General features: G+C 45.3%; 1 protein-coding gene across 1 annotated transcript in view; it reads right to left on the bottom strand.

The window, feature by feature from the left end:
- The window catches only part of REEP5 (receptor accessory protein 5), a 28918-nt gene extending 23391 nt beyond the window's left edge, over positions 1–5527 (bottom strand). The window contains exons 1-2 of the mRNA XM_055123986.1: positions 5269–5527; positions 4770–4863 (exon numbers count right to left, since the gene is read on the bottom strand). Of these exons, the coding sequence (XP_054979961.1) occupies positions 4770–4863; positions 5269–5386 (212 nt within the window). The 5' untranslated portion in view covers positions 5387–5527. The remainder of the gene's footprint in view (positions 1–4769; positions 4864–5268) is intronic.
- Positions 5528–19657: the final 14130 nt, after the last annotated feature.

The raw sequence follows: 19657 nt of genomic DNA, 5'->3' as shown, positions 1-19657 counted from the left end.
CCCTGCCCTGCCCTCCGCACCCGCTTCCCTCTCAGAATTCCCAAGTTACTCCACCAGCTGGACATCTGCTGCCCCAGAAGCTGGACACTCTACCTTGTCCACAAGTCTCTTCTTCTCGCTGCCCATCCCCGACCCAACATATCTGCAGGCTGGTAAGGGAGTCTGCTGCACAGCTCACTGAGTGTAAGGGGGTCTCTAGAGCAGCTCTCTGGGTGTAAGGGGGTCTCTAGAGCAGCTCTCAAGGTAAGGTGGTCTCTAAAGCAGCTCTCTGGGTAAGGCGGTCTTTAGAGCAGCTTGCTGGCTTCTTTCTCCTCTCTGATTCCTAAAGCATCGGCATTAGAGCGTGGGCCTCGTGCACACGTCACCCGGAGCCACAGCCCTGGCCCATTTTTTTAGTCAGATAGGCACCACTTCCTGCTGCCACGCTGAGGTCTGTTCACTCACACCCTCAGAGAGCATGTGCCGCCTCAGGCACCGGAGGCTCTCTTGCCATCCTGCATAGGGCTGGCATCTCACTGCCACCAAGTAAACGTGTACTTAAAATGGATGACTGGCTGGTATAACTGGATTGTCAGAGGCAAGAGGGAAAGTGAAAGTGAAGGTTGTCACTGACCACACTTAAAAGACACTGACAGAGGCAGGCTGGGGACATTGGCTGAGAGCAGCGGGCACTGGTGAAGAGCTTGGTGTTGGAACAATACAGCCTGAAAATCATAAATATCTTCATAACTTTGTAATTCATAGTTATTTAATAAAAAAAAAACCTGAATTGCATGACATTTTCAAGTACTTTCTAACAGTGATACTTCCATATAGGTGAAGCAACAAACAGTCCTGATTAGGATAATACAACACAGACTGTTTGGATGTTTGCTAACTGGGGGTCTGAATACTTTATATTGCACACATCATTCAATTTCTCGACTGTCAAAGCAGAGCTTGGCAAGCATAGTGAGCATTCTCGGGGAAAGGAGGCCGTCCCCCTTCATTTTACATCATCTTCAAGGGTTACAGATTACACAGCACGGGGAATCCAGGGGGTAGGGTGCTTGCCTTCCATGTGGCCAACCCTGGTTCGATCCCTAGCATCCCAAATGGTCCTCCAAGCACTGCCAGGAGTAAGCCCTGAGCATTGCTGCCCTCCCCATCATCAAAAAAAGAAAAAGGTAGAGATTACCACAGTCACCCTAGAACATAGGTTCTCAACATTGGCTGCATCTTAGAATCCTTAAAAAGTCATGAAGGAATTTTTTAAAATCAGAAACTGAGGTCTAGGGAAATCGCTCAGCAGCTTAGCAGCATTAGATCACAAGTTCAATTCACAGCACTGCCGCATGCACCATAAGCGGCTGGACCCTGAAGGCACCACGGCACCAGGCAGCCCAGGGAGCACACGACCAAAGATACCCCAGAAGCTGAGTGCTTGCCTTAGAACTTACAGATACTTGCTGATTGTTGAATCATTAAATTCCTTTTTTTAGGTTTATAATAAAATCCCATTAAGATGTCCTTCAAATATCACTGTATCACTGTCACTGTCATCCCGCTGCTCATCGATTTGCTCGAGCAGGCACCAGTAATGTCTCCATTGTGAGACTTGTTACTGTTTTTGGCATATCGAATATGTCACGGGTAGCTTGCCTGGCTCTGCCGTGCGGGCGGGATACTCTTGGTAGCTTGCCGGGCTCGGACCATATGGGATGCTGGGAATCGAACCCGGGTCGGCCTTGTGCAAGACAAACACCCTACGTGCTGTGCTATCACTCCAGTCCTGAAAATAATATGACTAAGTAAAATGCTGATTGGTACTTGAATCCAATAAAAGCCAAGGACACTTAGTCCAAAAGTTGGCTTTGGGGTAATAAAACCATTTCACACTACACTCATCGACTATATCATCTAAGTTTCCTAATATTTCCTAAACTTGTCTTCTCCATAAAATGAGAGAGAACTTATTGAAATCTCTAGGTGCATTCCCTATGGTATACCAAAGATAAGGATAGTTATAATCTTCTATTTCCTCCAACATTATCTTTCTAGTTCCTTGACTCATCTTGTAATTCTGACTTTTACAAATATAAATACCCCACAGGCTGTTTTGCTGCTCTCTGTCAAAATTTTACTACTGCAATTTGTTCAGTTATATAGTTTTTTATTTAATTTTCAAGTACAAGCACTGATAAAGACAGGAATGTTCTTTCCATATTATTACAAGTGTTCTGGGACCACACCAGCTCTATGCTAGTGTCACTCCTGGTGGTGCTTATGGGTCAATATAACTGCCTCAAATAGATATTTTTTAAAGTTAAGTTTGTTTCAGAATATTTTACCTTAATAAAATATTTTTAAAATATGTAAAATTTACTTGCCTAAACTCTTCAGAAATAGATAATCTCTATTTATCTGTTCCCTGGCAAACAGAACCATTTTGGACTTTTGTAAAGAGTGTTTCCCAGAACAAACTCGACTGCTGGCTTGGTCAGGGCTGGGGGTCAGGGTCCTGAAACAAGCCAGAGGGGCCCTCTGTGATGGTTTCTGTGAAAAGAGGGCAGGAGGCTACAGGGCTGCAGCACATGCTTTGTATACTGGCCACCTAAGTTCCATCCCTGGCACTATAGGGTTCCCTGAACACCCCACGGTGTGGCCAAAACAAGGATGACTATGAATAAAACTAAAACTAGCTGACTTGAAATTAAAATGAGTCAGAAACAGCCCCTCCTAGAGTGAAGCCACTGTTTGTCAAGAAGCATCTTCTAATCCAGTTCTCATCTCAGCCACAGCTGTCCCCACTCACACACAAACCATGGCGCTCAACTGCAATTCCAGCATCCCACACCAGTGACCAAACCCCATTAAAAGGCCATGTGCCACATGGCACTCCCAGTACAAATGCTTTACTACTCAGTATTTCTGAAGATCCGTTTCCCTTGCTGAGTCAACATAACCTAAGCAGCTTGGCAGTTACAAACCGTTACATGGATTTCTTTTAACACTTAAAGCACAGGTATGGAAAGGGCTTCACAATCTTTGTTTCCCGCAAATGAAACACAAAATTACAAGTATGGTAGGAAATATTCTATTCCCACGGGCATGCTCAAGGCATTCTGAATCAGGGCTGTGGAGACTTTTGCACTGAAGCAGATGACATTTCATGGAAAACGGCTATACCTTTCTCAATATGCGATTCAAACCAGTTTCTCTGGTCTGCCTTTGGCATCCTTTGGCATACACACAAAATCTGGGTGGTATTTCTCTGTATGCAGCAGCACTGCACCTACGGCTGACTGCACGTGTGTGTGTGTGTGTGTGTGTGTGTGTGTGTGTGTGTGTGTGTGTGTGTGTACCAGAGCGGGCCAGTAACTACTACCTATGTCATTTCAATGTAATTGCCCAAATAAAAACTTCTAATACCTATTTCCTCTGTATATTAAATTATAGCCCAGCCACTGTGAGACATTAGTGTAATAATGTGTTATCTGTGTTTAGTCTACCAGTTAGAAGTTTCTCTTCTTTAATTTGTATCTCTATGACTGGGGAAAATCAAATACCAGCTCAGTGAAGATAAAACCCACCAGATTTCTTGGGAAGAGCAGTATAGTAAAACAAAATTCATTTGCTTTTATAAGACAAAAGTACAAAGAACTCTCATTCAAAAAGAAACAACCAAAATTCATTTGTGGGCAAGAAATTTCTATTAGGATGAATGGCAAAATGATACCATAGAATACATTCAAAACAAACACAGTAACAAACCTCAGTTAGTAATAAATTCGTTTGAGGAGGATTTTAATTTAGCCTAATGATGCAAATATCAGCATGATATATACTTATCAATGTTGTATATTTAGATATTTGTGAAATATATGAGTATACATTTTTATAAAGACTGATTTGGAGCTGGTTTTTCTTTTGTTTTGGAGGACTTTGGGGCTATTTTGTTTGTTTGGGGGCTACACCCGGGAGTGCTGGGGATTACTTCTGGCTCTGCGCTCAGGAATTACTCCTTGCAGTGCCGAAGGAACCATATGGGATTCTGCCCGACTGAAGTGGGTCTGCCACATGCAAGGCCAGCCCCTACTGGCTACACTATCACTCCAGCCCCGTTCTTTTATTTGAGTTTTTGTTTGGGGGCTACATCCAGTTGTGCTCAGGGCTTACTCCTGGCAGTGTTCTGGGGACCATATGCTGAGCCTCCATCCAACCAAATCAGCCTGCTGAACCCTCCCTACTACACTCCGCCACGATGATCACTTTTATTTTTTTTTGGGGGGGGGGGTTTTGGGTCACACCTGGCGATGCACAGGGGTTACTCCTGGCTCTGCACTCAGGAATTACCCCTGGCTGTGCTCAGGGGACCATATGGGATGCTGGGATTTGAACCCGGGTCGGCCGCGTGCAAGGCAAACGCCCTACCCGCTGTGCTATCTCTCCAGCCCCACGATGATCACTTTTATTGATTTGTTCGGGGGGCCACATTGGCGGTGTTCAGTCTCAGTCCCGGCTCTGTGAGCAGGGATCACTCAGGCAGGGTTGCCGGGGCTGGAGACGTGGACTGCGCTGGTGTGTGGCGGGCCCGCCCGCTGCACCTTCTCTCCTCCCCAAGCGCTGCTACTCCTAGTAGCTGAAAGGTCTTTCGAAAATCAATCCAACAAAACTCCTGCCCTGCCCCACCCAGCCACCCGCTCAGATATCGGAAGTCTTGGTCACACAAGCAGATGGTGGAAAGCACCAAAGTCGTTCTCGGGGTGCATGGGGGCACAGGCACTTACGAGACGTAGGCCGGGTAGGCGAAGCCGATGAGGTTGCACAGCAGAGACGCGCCGTAGCCGAACACCAGGTACAGCGCCACCAGCCCTCCGGCACCTGCGACACGGGGGTGAGTGCGGCCCGACGGCCGACCCTCCCCGGGAGACCCCCGGGAGACCCCCGGGAGACTCTCCCCAGGAGATCCTCCCCGGGAGAACCCCGGGAGGCCCTCCCCCGCCCTCCCTAGGAGACCCTCCCCGGGAGACCCCCCGGGAGACCCCAGGGAGACCCTCCCCCGCGGAGACCCCCAGGAGACCCTCCCCGGTGGAGACCCTTGCCCGCGGGGCACCGCGGGGCCCAGAGCCTGCGCCCGCCGCGGCACACGTCAGCGCCCGCGCCCCGGTCCGGCAGCTGTCCCGGCCCGCCCGGCCCTGCCCGCCCGGCCCTGCCCGCCCGCGCGCCCGCACACCCCGACCGGGCCGGGCAGGCGCCCCGAGCCCGCGGGCCGCGCCCGGCACGCACCGAGCGCGATGTAGCTGCGGTTCACACCGCTCCTGGCCTCCAGCTTGGCCAGGAGGTCGGTCATGCAGTTCTTCTCGTGCAGGAACTGGTCGAACCTCTGCCTCATGGCCGCGGACATGGTGGGGCCGCACGGGGCCGGGGCTGGCTCGGAAGGCGGCTTGGGGCGGACTGAGCGCCGGGCCTCGGCGCTGCGGGCTGCGGGGCGGGGCGGGGCGCGCGGACGGGCGGGGCGGGCGCGTGCACGTCTTCGGGGCGCGCACCCGCGAGTCTGGGGCGGGCCCCGCTGCACCGCCTGCCCCAGGCTCCCGGCGCCTGTGCGCCCCGCCCGGCTGCGCCCTCCGAGGATCCGCCTGCTTTTCTCCCCACCGCCTTTTGGGAAAGGCTCGGTGGGCGCCCGCTAGCTGGCCGCCTGCTAGCCGGCCGCCTCTGGAAGACACGTCTCCAGCAGAGGGCCGGAGCCTTGCGTCTCCGTCGTCAGCTGGCCGCGGGCACGCACGAGGGAACGTTCCCGAAGGCCGGGGGCGGGGGTGGGGGGCACGCCGCAATCTGCGTGCACTCGCCCTGCGCGCGACTCGGAGGGGCTGTTCCCGGAGTCGGGCTGGTAGCCCCGCTCGCTATCCCCGCAGACGGGAAGCGCGCCACCCCTCCCCCCGCCTCGGGGTGCCCCCTGAGCACTGGGACTCAGGGGTCTCCGGCCGCGCCCGGCCGCTGCCGCCTCGCCCTCGCTCTGCAGCGTCGCCGGGGAGCAGAGACCGGGCCCCCAGCACCCTCGCTGTGCCTCTCCTCTCGGGTACCGCAGTCCTCACTCGCGCAGCGCGGGGCGGAGAGCTCTGGGGGTCGCCCGCCCGCGCCCCCGACCTCCCCGCGCCTCGCGCCGCCTCCCCCGTTCGCGTGCGGGCCTCCTTCGTCCCGAGCCCGCTGGGCTGGACTGGGCCCCACAACACTGGCTTTCTGCTTGGCCTTCTCTGTGTTGTACTTCTGATCTTGTACTTCTATTTGTGGGCCGGGGGGGGGCTGGTGGACCCCCCAGCAGTGCTCAGGGATCACGCCTGTTTCTGACAGACCCCGGCAGATCGCCACAAGGGAGACTGAGCCAGGCTGACTTCAGCCATCCCCGCGAGAACACGCCGATTTCGGAGAGTGCGAATGATATTTCCCTGACGGAGATCGGTCACTTTCCTTGGGCGGAACCAGGGCCTCACGTCGTGCTGAGCCAGACACTGTCACCGAGCTCTGTCTCAAGACCCTGATGTTGGGGTCTTCTCCTGGCCTCTGTTCAGCGCGCTCCCTCGTCCAGCAAGGGGCCGCAGCTCAGAGTCCTGAGGACAGGGCCGAACTTCCCTCCTGCAACGAGAAGGATACAGGGAAAAGAACAAACCTATTTCACCGCCTCCACAACTAAGAAATGAGCACACAAGCATGGTGGGGGGTGCTGTCAAGCGGTTCCGATTTATTGAGCAAACAACAAAGTTTATATAGGCTTGAATATTTGCAGTTAGTCACGTAGTTACAGTGGTTAGAACAATATGCATTCCATCTCAGTTCTGTACATAGGGTTACATTGTTTCATTATAGTGCTATAGATAGGGTTACATTGTTTCATTATAGTGCTATAGCTCTGTAGCACTGTCCTCCCATTGTTTATCGATTTGCTGGAGCGGGCACCAGTAACGTCTCCATTATGAGACTTGTTACTGTTTGGGGCATATCAGATATGCCACAGGTAGCTTGCCAGGCTCTGCCGTGGTGGCAGGATATTCTCAGTAGCTTGCTGAGCTTTCCGAGAGGGACAGAGAAATCGAATCGAGGTCAACCCTGTGCAAGGCAAACACCCTACCCACTGCTATCGCTCAAGCCCATAGTTCTATAGATAGGGTTACATTGTTTCATTATAGTTCTAAAGGTAGAGTTACATTATTTCAGTATAGTTCTAAAGGTAGGGTTATATTGTTTCATTATAGTTATATAGATAGGGTTATATTCTTCCTTTGATCATAATGGATAGGCTGTCACCAGCACATCTGCCAAACACATCCTGTCCTAGGGTCCTGTCCCATGGCGGCATTGACTTGTGGTCGTAAATATACATTGCAACAGGCTTCCCAAGTGGTCTGGGAACATCCATCCCGCCAAGCCCAGGGATTAGTGTGGCACCTCAAAGCAGATCAGAAGGGGCTTTTCTCCCAACACCCCAAAAAACTGTTTCTTGAGGTTACCGTGAGTTTTCAAGTTCTTAAAGTCTTGAGCATAATTCTGTTCTCACTTTCAATATATTACCATGATTTCTGAATTACCTTTTTAGTACCTCCCCAGCAGACACACTGAAAGGAGATCTGGCTTTTTTGGGGAGCTGCTCTCAGCATGCTGCCCCATGACCACATTCGGGTGGTGCACCAAGCCTAGGCACTCTCCACAGCCCCACAGCCTTTAGAGAGGTACCGTCCTTGACTTGGAAAGGGAAAAGGACAAAGTTTAAGAAACCTGAGACAGACAGCTGACCGCAGAAGGGAACTGCGGAGACTGCTATAGTTTTTAAAAATACATTAAAGTAAGTGCAAAACCCACAAGACTTCATTGAATACATTTACTATTACAGTTTATTTTTCTCATTTACCTGAAGAATTTTCTACCAAAACATGGATAATTTTTCTGTCTCCATTTCTCAAGCAGAAAGTAGAATTTTAGGAAATAAGGCAAATACCCCATATATTTTGTGCATTGCTGTTGCACAGAATTCAGAAATTGTCACCAATTAGAAAAATGTTCTCTTTCATACTTTAATTTCTCTAAGGGTACCTATTCAGGAGATAAGGAGAAAATAAGTCACAGGTAAAGTTGTTTCTTTATGCTCAAGATCAGTGAGTTTAGCTCTAGGTGAACCCCAGGGTTTAGGATTCTATACTGGCCACAAGCAGAGGGAACAATTGAGATTCACCTCCTAGAGTACATGCTATTTTGCTTTATCTATGTATGTAAGAAGAGGACCAGAAAAGATCAGTTTTGTTTTTTTTTTTTTTTTGCACTTCCCTTTGTGATTAGGCTTTAGAAAATTTTGTTAGATTAAGTAGAGGAACTATTTGAATTAGTTTTCTATTGTTGCTCTAACAAATACCCACAAATTTAGGGGATTAAAAAGTACAAAGGGGGGCTGAAGCGATAGCACAGCGGGTAGGGCATTTGCCTTGCACACGGCCGACCGGGGTTCTAATCCCAGCATCCCATATGGTCCCCTGAGCACTGCCAGGGGTAATTCCTGAGTGAAAAACCAGGAATAACCCCTGTGCATCGTCGGGTGTGACCCAAAAACCAATAAATAAATAAATAAATAAAAAGTACAAAGGTACGTGTGACCAGAGAGATGGTTAGACAGTAAGGCATCTGACCTGGGCTCAATCCCTAGCACTACATATGATCTCCCCAGCTCCACCAGAAGTGATGCCTGAGTACAGAGCCAGGAATAAGCCCTGAGCACCACCCAAACCTAGTCCACCTCCAAATACAAAAGTATGCAGTTCTCTGTTTGCTATCTGACACACAGGTCTGACTGAGCTAAAATCAAGTATTATCAGCATGCTTGCAACCATTTCTAGATGCTCAAAAGAAAATCTGGGTTTTCTGTTAGTTTGTTTCATTTTTGCTCAGGTTGGGTTGTTGGCAGAGTTCAAGTTCTTGTGGATGCATAACTCAAGTTCCCATTTCCTTCCTCAAAATGAGTATTATTGGTCTGAATCTTTTTCATACTTTAAAATTTGTTTTCCTTTTGTTTTATATTTCTGACCCATTTTCCACTTCAATTTTGGGGGAAAGAGAATTTAGGGGCTATATTCAGTTGTACTCAGGGCTTATTCTACTGCTGGCTGTGCTCAGGACACCATATGGGGTGTCAAGGGTAGAATCTGAATTGACCTAATTCAAGGCAAACACCTTATCCTCTGTATTTATTGCTCCAACCTAATGACACATTTCTGTCAGTATTTGATTATGGGGAAGAGGGTAGAACATACAACGGTGTCCTGCATACTGATTTGGGTCGAACAATTTGATCCTTGAGGGATCTGAGAACACCTTCTCCCCAGGTACCAAAAGTCGAAGACAGGAGGCTTCCTTCAGAGACATCAAGGAGTGACATAAAATTGCTGACTTCCTGGTGTTGCATAGGACCCTCTGGGTAATCTGTGGTCAAGGGAACTGGCCCTGCAGGCTGCACAGGTGTGAGCCAAGAATAGGCGGTGACAGGTAAGACAGCTATTTGGGGGGGAGACTGAGGCTTTGTCACAAGAATTACTGTGACAGTAGTTCCAATTTTGTACAATAGTACTTGAATTCACATTTAACACAAGTTTGTATCACATGTATATTTAGTATGTTTATAATTTCATGCAGTGTGGTATATGGAATGGATTGAAGAATTCTGTTTCTGAATTCTCCTGGAATGTAATTTACAACTGTCTTTAACCAGTAGCGGAGGTCTTTTTTACTTAAACTATCTCTCTGGTTCCTTGATAATCGTTCTTCTGCAAACTGCTTCATATCAAGTTCAGACTTTCATTCACTGTCAAAAGGTCATTTGAACTAAGTAAACTCTCTTCAATCAGTCACAAAAGATTTGAGTGTGAAATTAAGTGGGAGTTAGAGTTACCTTGATAAAATGGCAAAGCAACAGTTGTCTCATTGTCAGAGTAACCCCCCCCACCCCCATGGTGCTAGAGATCAAAACAGGTTTCATTAGATGTCATGTATCTACCCTCCACAGATTACAGCCCAAGTTTAGAGTAATCCTTTTAAAGTAAAATTTTGTGCTGTCAGTTATCTCATCACAGTGCTTTAATATGTAATATGAGCTAATCCCCAACCTTAAAAAATTTTATGATCTTTATTGCTCAATCTACCTTTTCTAACTTCTATTGAATTAATTCAAAGGAGAATAAATTGCAGAAGTCAGCAATTTCATGTCACTCCTTGGTGTCTCTGAAGGTTTTGTCAGCTTAGACCAAATATTTGCTTTAGTTTATATAGTATGATTTCTTTTCATTTGCCTTAGATTTAAGTTAAAGACAAAGGAAAGTGGAGAATTAAAGCAATGTTTGGATCTTACCAGTAAAAATCATGTGTAGACAGCCCCGGGCTCTGATCATCTAACAGAATAGTTGCAAATAGGGCTATTTTCAGACCACTGCCTTTGGTATGCATCTTTCCTGGCAAGCCTCTTCTCATTAGTGTTAGATCTAATTATTTCTATTTCTATTTCATTCATTAATTTTATTCATATGCATATCTTCAGAATGTTAATGAACCCCCTGTGGGTATTTTAGTTAGTTTGGGGGGGCCACACCCAGAAATACTCAGAGGTTACTCCTGGCTATATATTCAGGAATTACTCTTTGCAGTACTTGGGGGACCATATGGGATGCCAGGGATCAAATGTAGGTCAGCCACATAAAAGACAAGCACCCTACCCACTGTACTCTAGCCCCTGCACCATGCGTGTTTAATATTATTATTCATTTAATAGTCATTTTCTGAGTACCTCTGGCCAGCAAGGTACTAAAGATCACCAGGAGCCTTGAGCTTAGCAGCCCAGCTTTACAGAGCTCAGTAGTTAAACCATGACAACATTTGATGTCTAGACCTACAGATTTGAAGTAAACTTAGTGATTTAACCCAATATTCACATTTCTTTTCATCACTAAAGAGAAAACTACTTTCATTTTAAAAAATTTTTACTTTTGAATCACCATGAGATACAGTTACAAAGCTTTCATGTTTGAGTTTCAGTCATACAATGATCGAACACCCATCCCTCCACCAGTGCACATTTTCCACCACCAATATCCCCAATATCCCCCCCCCCCCGCAACATCCCACCCCTCCCCCTATCTTCATGGCAGACAATTTCCCCCACACTCTCTCTCTTCTTTGGGGCATTATGTTTTGCAATACAGAAAAAGAAGGGCTATCACATTTGGTCCTTTATCTACTTTCAGCACACATCTCCCATCTGGAACTATCCCTTCAACTATCATTGACTTAGTGATCCCTTCTCTTTTCCATATGCCTTCTCCCCCAGCTTATAAGGCAGGCTGCCAACCATGGAGTAATATTCCTGACCCTGTGTCTACTGCCCTTGGGTGTAAGCCTCATGTTATTTTATATTCCACAAGTGAGTACAGTCATTCTATGTCTGTCCCTCTCTTTCTTTTCTTTCTTTCTTTTTTTTTTGCTTTTTTTGGGTCACACCCGGCATTGCACAGGGGTTACTCCTGGCTCATGCACTCAGGAATTACTCCTGGCAGTGCTCAGGGGACCATATGAGATGCTGGGAATCAAACTCGGGTCGGCCGAGTGCAAGGCAAACACCCTACCCGCTGTGATATTGCTCCAGCCCCCTGTCCTTCTCTTTCTGACTCATTTCATTTAGCATGATACTCTCCATGTCCATCCACTTACAAGCAAAGAGAAAACTACTTTCAATTAAAAGAACCTTCCCAGGGCTAGGAAGAGCACAGAAGGTAAAGCACTTGCCTTGCACAAGGCTGATCCGAGTTCAACCCCAGGCACCTTATGGTCCCCCAGCCATTGCTAGGAGTAAGCCCTGAGTGCAGAGCCAGAAGTAAGTCCTGAGCATAGCTGTAATAGCCCCCAAATAACACAGATTAGTTAAAATTAGAAAGTGTCTCCAGAAGCTTCTGTTGATGTTGTTTTCTTCCCTAACTCACTGGTCATCCTCTGTTCTGCAGGCAGCAGACCAACCAGGCCTTCTCCCATTCTGTTCCTCAGATCCAGTGAGGAGCATAACTTTTTGGCTGACTCATCATCTGTGAGATTATATAATAAACTAATAAATACAAACAGTGGGAAAAACAAACTATGGAAAAATTATTGTTCATCCCTCTTCCTGTCTCCAAGTGTTTTCTTGGAAGGGAGCATTGTGAAATGACCAGACTCCATGGGGGCATGATTCAGACCAATCACTTACCCAAGAAAGCATCCATGATCTTTTGATGCTAGAATGAGGCATTTAGGACTATAAATAGACAGGAACTGTGAACTGTTTATATTCATGCAAAATGTGTTAGCAGTTAGCAATTTGTCACGGCAGTGGGCTCACATCTGTTAGCAATGAGATTATGGCGTCCTGTCCTGGTTCCCATCCCATGAGTAAGTCTGGAGAAAGGAAGCCGTGATAGTGGAGTCGTGGTCACCCAAAAAAAAAAACCCAGACTGCAGTTTAGTGCAGAACCACCCGGGGAACCTCTGAGATGATGAAAAGTTGAAATATATAGTGGCTTATGAGCTAAACTGTATGCTAGAAGATGAGTGTAATGTACTTCCTGCCCAAAGAAATTCTAGCTCTCTTACTCTCTGTCTCAGTGTACCTCATGAATATGGTATCCTGGGAGCTTTGCCCTTTTCTCTCTTGATTCCCATTTCTTCTGTAAAGCTGTCAGCTATAATTGGGAAGAAACTTATAGTTAATGCATGCAAAGGCAGAAAAAACTCATGATTCACTGCAATATTCTACTACCTTTCTCGGGTATACACATAGATGAACAGGTACTAAAAATTCCATCTTATTTGCCACAGAACTTTGAGAACTTTTGCTCACCCCTTGCTTTTTCCTTTACCCCTCAGACTAGCAAACATTCCTGTACATTGCAGGTCTAGTTTTAAGCTAAGAGTCAATCTAGAGGAACAGAACAAACAGATGTCTGGCTCCATCTCCATCAATATTGCATGGTCATCCAAAGCAGTGGGGCTCAAGGCTCTGTGTTTGGGCATTATGTCTATTACGAGATATGAAGCAGCATTTCAGGATGCAAGATAAGCCAAATATGTTTAGGACTTAGAGAAAGTAACGTTCTTGGGGCTGGAGCGATAGCACAGCGGGTAGGGCGTTTGCCTTGCACGCGGCCGACCCGGCTTCGATTCCCAGCATCCCATATGGTCCCCTGAGCACCGCCAGGAGTAATTCCTGAGTGCATGAGCCAGGAGTAACCCCTGTGCATCGCCAGGTGTGACACAAAAAGCAAAAAAAATAGAAAGTAACGTTCTTATGTACGTGGGATCCATCAAATGCACCACCAAGTCTCAGTGCTTTCTGTCACTAAATAACGCTTTCTCTGTTCCTGCTACCACCTGCCTTGCCCTTCAGTAGCCACCAAATTTCCCCCTATATCTGGGAGTTAGCTGTTTAGGGTTTTTCCTTTAGTTTGTTATTTTCCATGCCTGAGTTAAGGCTTCACTTTCTTATTTCAAGTATCACAACCACCTCAGGTTTCATCAATTTTGTCCCCAGCAGCACAGTGCTGTCCTTTGAGCAGCTAAGTGGTGTTCTCGTGGGTATATCCGCTGCAGTTTCTCTATCCCGTCACCTCTTCATGGGCATTTAGGCTGATCCCATGTATTGGTTACTGTGAATGATGCTGTGGGATGCAAGTATTGTTTCATGATCAGTGATGTTAAGCCTACTGCTCACTGCTCATGCCCAGTGGAGTGCAGACTGCACCCCTCAGTGTGGTGGGCTGTGAGTTGCCTCAGACATGCGAGTTAAGTGCCCCACCTTGAGCTCTCTCCTTGGCTCTCAGACCGTGCTCACAGAGGAAGCACTGACTCACATTTGCAACCACACACCATGCCAGGTTCCTCTTTCTTCTCATCCACATTAGTTCCTCATCTTTCTTATACAGGCCACTCACCTATGTGAGTGCTCATTCATTTGGATTCTGATTTGCATTTCCATGCTAAAATGTGGTATTGAGCATTTTTCTCATGTGCTGTGACTTGCTTAGTTTTTTGTAAATTTATGTGGGTTCATCTTATATTTTGGGTATCAACTCCTTGCCACACGCATACTATACAACTGTTTTCTATCCAAAGTGGCCTTTTCTTTCTTTCACTGTGTAGAGGCTTTTCCCACCCCTCCTTTTCCTTTGTTGTTATTTCTGGGGGGGGGGGGGGAAGTGGGTTGTAGTTCACTGGAGTAGTGACACAACTGTAGTGTGTTATGAACACAATGGAAATGCCACCAGAGTCACAATTCATGATGTGGGGCAAAGCTAGTGATCCAGCTCAGGGCCTCATGCGTGCAGGGTAGGCTCTCTATACTGAACTCCACCCAGAGTCCTGGAGAATCTCCTGCTCTCATGTGTCTCATCTGCCTCTTCTTGCTTTTGTTTCCCTTGCTAATGGAGTTGAGGTTTTGATTGTGCTGTTGAGGTTCTGGGGTGTTCATCAAGGTTTTTGTCTTTATTTATGATTTTGGGACTAGTATCTAAGTCTTTAGTTTTGAGTTGATTTGGGATATGGTTTAAAATATGATCTAGTTTGTTTTGTGGCGGTGTGTTTGTGTGTCTATTCAGTTTTCCTAATACCATTTGTTGAAGACATTTTCCTCCATTATATGGACTTGACCCTTTACCATAGAGTAGATGCTCATATATATATGGATTTATCTCTGGGCTATTGTATTCCAATGCCATGTTATTTTAATTACTATTGCTTTATTATGGAGTCTGGGGAGTGGGTGTTGAGTTGTTGCATTCTTTGTTTTGGTTTAGTTTTTGGACCGCACCTGGCAGTATTCAGACTTACTGCTGGCTCTGTGCCCAGGAATCACTCCCTGGGTCACAAGGATGGAACCCAGACTGGCCATGTGCAAGGCAAGAGTCTTACCTGCTGTACTATCTTTCTGGTCCTGAGTTGTTGCACTGTTTTTCCTCTCAGAAATATGTTGTTTTTTTGGGGTCAGTCTTTTGTGGTTACACTCAAATTTAGGGTTTTTTCTATTTTCTTTAAAAATGCGTGCATTTTTCCAAATCTATAATTTGGCTATAGATAAAATTGCCTTTTTTTGCTATTGTTTAGATAACAGATTACAAGAGAATTTCATTTTGTGGTATCATTGTTCAAAGTTACAATCCATGACTCTCCACCCCAGTCCCTATGTCATCTCTGGTCCCACCTTCACCCCCATGCCCTCCCCATCCTCCACTACTTGTGGATTGACAGTTATGGTTTTGGCATGGACTGTTACCTCCCTGGCCATAACTCATGTGCTCAACACCCTTCACCTATACCCCATCTTACTTCCACGTGACCTGTTCCTTCCCCTCCCCTGATCCCCCAACCTGGTACTCTCAGGTCTGTATCCAGTATTCAAAGTTTATTATTGACTGATATTTTTCATACTCTTAGTTTGTTTCTCTACTACCACAGAGGAGTGAGATTTTCCTATGTTTGTCTTTCTGCCTCTGATATTTTTTTCTAGTGACTACATAGCATTTAATTGTGTATGTATACCAGAACTTCTTTATCTGTTCATCCATTGGACATTTAGATTTCTTCCTTATCCTAGCTATTGTACTAAGGACTGCAATAAGCATAGGTGTCCACATATCTTTTTCAACTAATGCTTTTGAGTTTGGAGGGGTAAACACCATGAAGTGTTGTAGCTGAAACAAATGAAAGCTCTATTCTTACCTTTTTGAGAAATCTCTGAATGGTTTTCCACAGAGACTAGACCAGATGACATCCCCACCAACATTAAATGAGAGTTCCTTTTTAGCTACATCTCTGAACCTGGGCATTTTCTTTCTTTCTTTGTTTCTCTCTTTGTTTCTCTCTTTCTTTCTCTCTTTCTTTCTTTTCTTCCTTCCTTCCTTTCTTTCTTTCTTTCTTTTTTTTCTTTCTTTCTTTCTTTTTCTTTCTTTTTAATTGAATATTCATAAGATATACTATTACAAAGCTGTTCATGATTGGGTTTCAGTCATACAATGATCCGACACCCATCCTTCCACCAGTGTATGTCCCACCAACAAGGTCCCCAGTTTTCCTCCCACTATAACCCAATCCCCAACCCCACCAGCCTGACTTTATGGCAGACACTTTTCTTCTTTTTCTCTCTCTCTTCTTTTGTGCATTATGTTTTTTTTTAATGTAGAAGTACTGCTTTTTATTCAGCCATTGATTATGCTGATTGAATTGTGCATGAACTCCACATTGCCTTTATTTTTTAAAAAAAAATTTAATTGAATATCTGTGAGATAGACCATTACAACAAAACCATTCATAATTGGGTTTCAGTCATGCAATGATTCAGCACCCATACCTCCACCAGAGTATATTTCCTACCACCAATGTCCCCTGTTTCCCTACCACCATCTTCCAACACCCCACCTCACACCCGACCCCCAGCTTCTCTTTGTGGGAGGCACTTTCCTTCTTGATCTCTCTCTCCCTTTCCTTTTGTGCATTATGGTTTGCAATACAGGTGCTAAGAGGTCATTGTGTTTGCTCAGGGCGTTCAGTATTGTTATCAGGAAAGTAAGGCTGGAGTAGCTTTTTAACTGGGTGGCAGCTTTGGGGTGTGGACAATACTGGTGGGGCTTCAGGAAGTACAGAGAGGTGGGAGGAGGTAACCCATCCCGACCCTAAGAAAGCCTGGAGATTTCAGTCACAAAACTCGCATACCTGAATTTTCAGCAGTTTGTATCTTGGTGAGGTCTATCCTGAGACCATGGAGTGTGGCTGGGGGTATGGTGGTGATTTTGATTTGTGGAATCAAGCTGCTGCCAGGGGCTCTGCTTGGGTGGGCACCAGGCTAACCCCCCACCTTGGATTTATCCTCGTCTTATTTATCCTTGCATGGATCCAAGATTAACTGCAGCTCTTGATCTTTTTCAAGATTTATTTATGAATCTCTGAAGCCACACCAATAAATGAGCTTGTATAGCTGAGCTGGAGGTGGTTTTTGAGTGTGGCTCCCATATACCTAACTTTCTGCTGTTTAGTTTCTCTGGAAACTTGCTCCTGAGTTGGGTATTGGCCAGAGGCACAGCAGAGATTTTTGAGCACTTGCCCCACAGGTACAGATTGACCTGCTGGTGGCACCACATTCCCGTATTTATTTATTTATTTTTATATTTGGTTTTGGTTTGGGGGGGGGTCACACTAAGCTTAGGGCTTATTTACTCCTTGCAGTGCTCAAGGGCCAAATGCAGACAGGGATGGAACCTGGGTTAGCCACAGGCAAGGTAAGTGCCTTACTCACTAGATGATTTCTTCAGACCTGTGAATATGACCATTTTAATGGAACATGGAATAATATGTTGACAAGTAGTGATGAGGATAGACACTGTTGGCTTGCTTCAGATCCTAAGGGGAAAGTTTTCAGTTTTCCACCATTTACCATTCACTATGGCATTGGCTATGGCTCTGTTAGGTATAGTCTTTATTATGTTATATCCCACTTGGTCATTAGGGATGCTTTTCTTGATATTATGCTACATTTGATTTTCTTGAGAATTTTTGTATTTATAGTCATCATAGAAGACAATCTGAAGATTTTGTGTGTGTGTGTGTGTCTGCTTTTTGTCATTTCTGGTCTCAGGATAGAGTGACAAAGCCATGCTAACTACCACTGTGAATAGAGAAAGGTAGAAAACTGAAGGCTTTTTTCTTAAGACCTGGAAGAAGCCAAGAACCACTACTGCAATATTGAGTCTATTTAATATGTTTTCCATGGAGGTTTTTATTTTATTAATTATGGTTTTCATATTTAGTGTCCTTGCATAGGTCCTATCTCTTTGATGAAAAACTCCCTCTGCTCCTGCATTTCCTTTTTACTTCATAAATGTTTCCTCTGGGTTGGTGTGCATTTTACATAATTTACTGAATTTCAACATAATAATTTCTAAATTCAATATCTGTCACACTCCCTGTTTTAATTACGGTCCAGTGATTTCTGAAGAGGCTTATTTCTTGCTTATTCTACTTCTGAATTTAACTTTTCCTAACATTTGCCCTGCCTTTTTGCTTGAAGACCTGTTTCTTTTTGGGGGACCTTAGATGTGTGTGGGAAGAAGGGTCTGTTGAGTGTTTCCTTTGATCTCTGTCCTGGTTGAGAAGGACTAACTCTTTAATCTATTTTGAATTGACTTTGTGTGTAGTGTGAAACAAAAGTCTGTGATTTTTTCTTTTTAACATGTGGCTGACCCATTTTCACAATACCATTTGTCGAAGACAATACCATTTCACAATACCATTTCTTGGTCCATTTCTTACTCTGCTTCTTTGCTGAAAATTAGCTATCCATATACCTGAGGATCTGTCTCTAGGATCACAATTCTATAACCATTGATCTGAGAATATATTCTTATCTGTGAGTTCACAAAATAATGTGCAGGTGCGGTGCTGTGATGACGACCAACCCTTATGTGTTCAGTTGCTCAAAGCCATCTCCCTCCCAGGCCACCCCAGAAGAGAGATAGAGAGACAGGGAAGGGGGGATGGGACCACAACCTAATGGTGAAAATAGCCCATTTAATGCAGAGCTGCTAGCATACTTATAGACCATCTGAGGGGGTTTGAGTTATAGCACCCAGGTGTGATTGATCATTTACATCTGTAAATTTACATAGATCATTTACATAATAATTCATTAGCATAGGAAATTATCTTGGGGAGATTAACTCAGGGAGACAATCTATCTCCCAGGGACATCTACATTGATTTTTTTTTACATTTTAATTATTTTTACTTTTTTGCTTTTTGGGGTCACACCCAGTGATGCTCAAGGGTTACTCCTGGCTCTGCACTCAGGAATTACTCCTGGTGGTGCTCCGGGAACTATATGGGATGCTGGGAGTCGAACCCAGGTTGGCCTGGCCTCGTGCAAGGCAAACGCCCTACCCGCTGTGCTATCGCTCCAGCCCCAGGGACATCTACATTGCTTTTATCTCTCCCTTAAGTTGTGTATGTTATCAATACTTGCTGTTGTTTGGATAAACACAGTAAGAGACAAAGATCTCAAGTCTTAGTTCTCTGGACTCTTAGAGTAAGCAAGACTTTTACCATAAATCCCAGACTAAGTCTCCTCAGGCCAGTTCAGCTTGTCCTTTCCCATGGGGGCCCGGTCTTTTAAATCATAACAGCTTGCATCAAGACCATACATTTATGCTTTCTAGACTGTCCCATTTCGATGCTGGGGTAGCTTTGCTACTCGCCCCGGGTCCATCCCGGTTCCATCCTTTTTGGGATGTTAGGAACTATAGCAACTGAAGCCCAAGTCAAGTAATAATGATGGATGTCCAGGAGTAGATATATTTCAGAGTCAATAAACTCCCAACTATTAGGAGCACAGCATTAACAGTCTTTCTGTGTTTAACAAAGAACATTGCTCTATAGTAAAATATAAAAAAGGATATAGGGGAAATAGAAAAGCAGGTCGAAATACACTGTACTTCAAATACAAAGCAGTACAAATACAAAGTTCAGAATTACCAGAAAGTTTTGGCTTATAAGTAATCAAGATTGACTTGGAGAACTGTGACAATGAGAGGTAAAATACAAAGGAAATAACTTTAACTTAAATTTATTTTAACTTAATTAA

This window comes from Sorex araneus, chromosome 1, assembly GCF_027595985.1.
Source record: "Sorex araneus isolate mSorAra2 chromosome 1, mSorAra2.pri, whole genome shotgun sequence".
Classification (NCBI taxonomy): Eukaryota; Metazoa; Chordata; class Mammalia; order Eulipotyphla; family Soricidae; genus Sorex; species Sorex araneus.
The sequence above is the reverse complement of the archived record's forward strand: the minus strand, read 5'-3'. Positions and strand labels throughout refer to the sequence as shown.